The sequence below is a fragment of the Odontomachus brunneus genome, unplaced genomic scaffold (assembly GCF_010583005.1).
Source record: "Odontomachus brunneus isolate Ranch 3 - 2012 unplaced genomic scaffold, Obru_v1 Obru_scaffold_025, whole genome shotgun sequence".
Taxonomy (NCBI): Eukaryota; Metazoa; Arthropoda; class Insecta; order Hymenoptera; family Formicidae; genus Odontomachus; species Odontomachus brunneus.
Genome location: NW_022639475.1, coordinates 1,748,470 through 1,753,530, shown reverse-complemented (window position 1 = coordinate 1,753,530; position 5,061 = coordinate 1,748,470). Strand labels below are relative to the sequence as shown.

At 45.9% G+C, this 5,061-nt stretch overlaps 2 protein-coding genes across 8 annotated transcripts in view; one reads left to right on the top strand and one right to left on the bottom strand.

Moving 5' to 3' along the window:
- LOC116842506 (regulator of G-protein signaling 7) overlaps positions 1 to 4,845 on the top strand; it is a 37,361-nt gene extending 32,516 nt beyond the window's left edge. For all 5 annotated transcript variants that reach the window (XM_032811824.1, XM_032811815.1, XM_032811817.1 and 2 more), the window contains one exon: positions 357 to 4,845. In XM_032811824.1, coding sequence (XP_032667715.1) covers positions 357 to 417 — 61 coding nt within the window. In that variant the 3' untranslated portion in view covers positions 418 to 4,845. The remainder of the gene's footprint in view (positions 1 to 356) is intronic.
- Positions 1 to 5,061, bottom strand: part of LOC116842503 (MICAL-like protein 1) — a 129,499-nt gene that overhangs the window by 119,758 nt on the left and 4,680 nt on the right. The gene's annotated exons all lie outside the window — the stretch shown is intronic.

The window sequence follows — 5,061 nt, the reverse complement described above, 5'->3', positions numbered from 1 at the left end:
ATCTCTCTCTCTCTCTCTCTCTCTCTCTCTCTCTCTCTCTCTCTCATTTTGCGCTTCAGGGGATTTCATCCCAGAGCGCTTAATGAATGACTATGTTTAGCAGAGAAAGCTGCTTTGCAACTGTTGTAAAATTCGTGAATCTGATCGGTATATGCTCTTAATCTTGACTAAATGTAAGATTATAACACCAGACAAACTCACAAATTTTACAACAGTTGGAAAGCAACTTTCTTTGCTGAACGTAACTAACAATTCTGTCTCTTTCTCTCTCTCTTTCTCTCTCTTCCTCCCTTTCTCTCTTTTGATAATCATCCAAATAAAATCCTCATTCGTACGGAGCTCACTGTCTGTTTCAGGGAAAACTGTAGAGTGGATGCACCCTATGTAAAAACCTATGCGACTTTAGGTTACTTGTAATTTGTCGTTGATATTAAATCTTGCATTTTGCATTTGAACATTCTCACGAGATTCAATTTCCACTTTTAATCCACTTTACTGAGTGCTCGCGTGTCCAGACCGTCGATCGCGGGGAAGTCTCGGTGATGATCAATGCAGTGACAGTGCGATGACAAGAGTCTTTCGGGAGAGGAGGGGTGAACGTAAAGTGTCTTTGACGAAACGAGCGCGCTCGTGGAACGCGAGAGAACCTGAGATCTCCAAATAGAACTCGCGCGCGCGCGCGCGGATCCGAGATCGTATCGGAGTGTTACGCGCGAATAAAAATTCGCTCGATGGAACCGATGGGAAACGAGCTGCGGCGCAAAACCGTTCGCCAATCTTCACATCGAGTCGCGAGTATCACGGCATACGGCCTAACGATTCGACTCGTTTCGAGCCCGAGGGAATCCGCGATGGATTTCATCGAGATCTCGGCTTATGATCAACGACGTAGTGTCTCTCTTGCCTTCCCCGGCGTTTAGCGCGCGGGATTATTCGATCTCCGTTGCTCTCGCGGCAGTACACTCTCAGTATGCGAGGTAGGCCCTGCTCGAAGGAAAAAACTGAAAGGGAAGGAAAGCATTCGCGAAGGAAAACGCATTCGCTAGGAGCTATTTGCGAGCAAAATAGGCAAAACGCGGAGAAAAAGCGCGCTATTGTTCGAAAGACAGCTGAAGGTGTAGCCTCCAACGTTGTTCGTAGACTTACGTAGAGTAGAAGAGCTTAGACGATGTGTCGTGACGACGAAGTAGCGAATTACAAAGTAGGATCGTGTCTTTCTCTTTCTGTGTTGAGTAAGTAAGTGTTCGGCAACACGCTCGTTGCGCGAGCAGCGTATTACATTATTGCGAATTCGAGCGTGCGGATTGGGAATTCATTGTGCTCTGTTCGACTTGGTATTTCGTGCAGACGCGTGCTCGTCGGGGTGCCAGCCAAACCTGAGCCCTTTGGCCGCTCCCCATGGTCGCGCTTTTCCGAGATACTCGTTTTCCCTGTCCCCTCGCGAGTAGCAGCATCTCGCGAGACTTTCCGTTTTGACGTGTCCCGGCTTATCGCGAGAATTACATGACGACGCAACGACGAATTGCGTCGTTCGTTCCTTGGAGAATTCCGCGGGAATTCCGTCGCGCGTCCTAAAATGCGCGCGCGAGTGTATCCCCTCGAAAAATGTGTCCCTCTTCTTCATTTCTTTCAGTTACCGCGAAAAAAAACACTATATCCCAATGTCCGACGCGTAACTTATAAGCGCATCGATGTGCACGTCCTCGTTTGATGACTTACTTGCTAGAGTTACCGCTAAGTGTTAGCGTTATTATACGCCGTGTCTTACGAGCGTTCGATATTAAAACTATTGACAAATTATCGTGACCTGATATATTTCATAAGTATCTAATCGCAGGTGTCTCACGTGTGTCACATGTTACGTTAGAGCCCGTCGCAATCGCCCCGTGTCTCAGTCAACTGAATCGATCTCTTCGCGTTGATCCTCACGCGAGCGAATTGACGGAAACGGGACGAGAAGGACGAGATCCTCGAGAATAAAATCATATACACGTCACGCGAATAGTTCCAAAGTCTCGAACTGGGCCCGCGGTTCTGCTACTGCCCCAGGACCTCCGACCCGGTGAGACGGTTAGACGTATCCTTATGTTAGGTAACGAAGAAGAGCACGCCATGTGGAAGTTCCGAGACAAAACGCGCTCGCGCAGAAGGTCCCATTCTATAACTGTAACGTCGGTGTCTTCTCGTGCGTAGATTTAAGATTAGAACGATACGTTTTCAGATATCGCGCTTGTGTAATCTCGGAAACGCGTTTGTCTCTCGCGTATCTTACGACGACGACTCCCCGGATCGTTGAACGGGCCGACTCCTCGTTTCCCTCGGCGGAGGAAAACGGATGATTCAATCAATTCGGCATTAGGGACGAAAGAACGATCGCCTAACCGCGCCGCGTTTTCCCGACGAGGAGTCCAAAACTGGGAACGAAGGAGGGAAAACCTTGAGGGCCTCGTGAATCTCCTCGCAACTGAAATGAATCGAATGTTCACCCCCTTCCCCTCTCTCTCTCTTTGTCTGTCTGTTTGTCTATCTCCCTCTCTTTCCCTCCCCATCTCGGTTTGCCTTGATGTAAAGATCTTCGGGATTATTCGGGAGTTCGAATTCTCTTTTTCTCTCTGATTTTCACCCGCAAGACGGCGTTGACGAAGAGAAGAACGGGACTGAGATCGAGATCGATTGCTCCGATCCGAGCACAACGAGTAGCGCGCGAGCAATGACGGTCTGGACACGCGTGCGTAATCATAAGGTCTCTAAAAGTATTCACGACGGTCGTACTGTTAATTCAGCAGCTCAACTTAAGTATCATAACGTTCTTACGATAGGTTAGTCGATAATGAGAGACTAGAGATAAAGACGCGTATGTCCCGCGCGATCTCGACAAGAAGCCATGAGTATAATACACTTGCCATACTGTGCGCAGTCGCTTTCCTTTCGTTCGCGCCGCCGGCGATCGCGAATCGCCGAGATCATTTCTCGATTCCGCCGCCATCCAGCGCGATTTTACTTGCACGCGCCACGGTCGGATCTCCGGCGAAAACACGACAGAAAACGAGGGAGAAAACTCGAGCCCGCTGGGGAAAACGCGCGAATTGTAATCAAGCAGGAGAGGAAACGGAGGAGCAAATCAAAATAAATGCCACACACACACTTTACTCTCGCCTAAGGAAGCCACGTCTGTGTAAATAATTTCCGACATCATCGCGTATCGCTTTCGAGAGAGAGAGAGAGTCTCTTGGAAAATATATATTCATCGCAAAAAAGATCTCGTCGTCGTCATCGTCGTCGTCCAACGAGGGGCGCGCGCGAGGCTTTTTTTCGCGAAAAGATCAGACAGGAAGGATCTCCTTCGCACATTTGATCGCGGGAGCCGGCGATCCGCCGGACGCTTCGCGTCGAGACGGTTACTTCTCGTTGTTTCTTTATTAAAGTTTATCACACTCGCAACGGATGATAGCGAGCGATGTTGTAGATTGTGAATTTCGGCCAGACTTCTTTCCAGTGAACGTAAAAGTCGCGCAACATCGATTCCGTGTGTACTATGTAATGATAATCGCGGTAAAACGGACGTCACAAGTTTTTCTTTTCATGTAAAATATTCGACAAATCGAAATCAACGTCCACATAATTGGCTATAGTTATGCAACAATGACCCAACCCACAAAATTATGATTTACAGGTACTGTATAAAACAAAAAAGACCCGAGCTTCATGGATGCCTAAAATTAATTGAAAATTAAGCAGGTTTTATTTTCTACTAGTTGCGTCTTTTTTGACCCATTTTTTAAATGGTTAAACTTGCCAGTGAATATTCTTAAAGAAAAAAGAATTCACCGTGCTTAATTTCTTGAACGTTTGCGAAGAACTCTCTCTTTATTATTATACTTTTATTTATTATTATTTATACTTTTAAGAGGATCCCATATTTGGAAACTTTATCGATAAAATACTGATTTTTTCTGCAAAGTTTACGCCGTATTGATTGCACACAATTGCAAATGCTTTTACACACTGAAAGTCGACAATAACGAATTAGAGTATTGCTCAAAATGTGACAAAAACGAAATATTTAATATTTTTAAATTGACATGCCGAGCTGTCAGTTGGCGTAAATATTTGCTGGATGCAAAAGTGCTGCAGATTGTACGTGTTGTAACGAAAATTGGTCAAAAAGTATTCTCGTAACATTACAACTGAATATGCTTCAAAGGATTAAACCATATATCAAAATTTTATCTTCATTTTCTTCGAAACGTACTCCATGTGGGTCGGATATCGGTGTATAACTATGGCCAATTGTACAGCATTATTCAGTCGCGACCGAATCGCGATCATCTCTTGACTTGCGAAAGCGTCCGCGGATCATTCGGCCAAGTTCAGCAAGGCACTTGGAAGAATGGCTCGAAAGACGAGCCGCAACCTTGAGCGCGTCCCTCACGCCGCATTTTGTATAACTTGAAATCGCGACGCATGGCTACATCGATTGCTCTTTTGGCATGCCACGATTGCGAGTTCACCTCGCGAAAGGTGATAGAGAGAGAGAGAGAGAGAGAGAGAGAGAGAGAGAGAAAGAGAGAGAGAGAGAGTGATTAATAATGTTCAACGCGACGCGCTCAGGAGCATCGGTGAAACATCTCGTTATTCGGACGTTGTCATCGGACGCGGTCGGAACACTTTTCGACGCCGCACATCGGGAGGAAGCGCAAAATTCTTTCGCAAACGCTCGAGAAATATTTCGATTATTTCCGGCAGAAACGGCGCTTAATATGAACAGACGAAATGTGATTAGTTCGCATCATTAGCGCGTATATTGTACGTAGACACGGGACGAGAGTTAGATACGAATAAGTGGAAAAAAGAAAACAAAACAAAAAGCTTAGAGTGTATCTTTCTATATAAAATAGTATGTATCGCTGAAGCATTATTATTACGTAACGAGAAATCGATTTGCACGAGTTATTCGTGTTTTTGCGAATTGCATCTCCAAAGAGAGAGGGGAGGAAAGAGTCGGCGAGATCCGGTGCCGTAATATACCGTAATTTGCATTGTGACGTTTTGCTTTATATA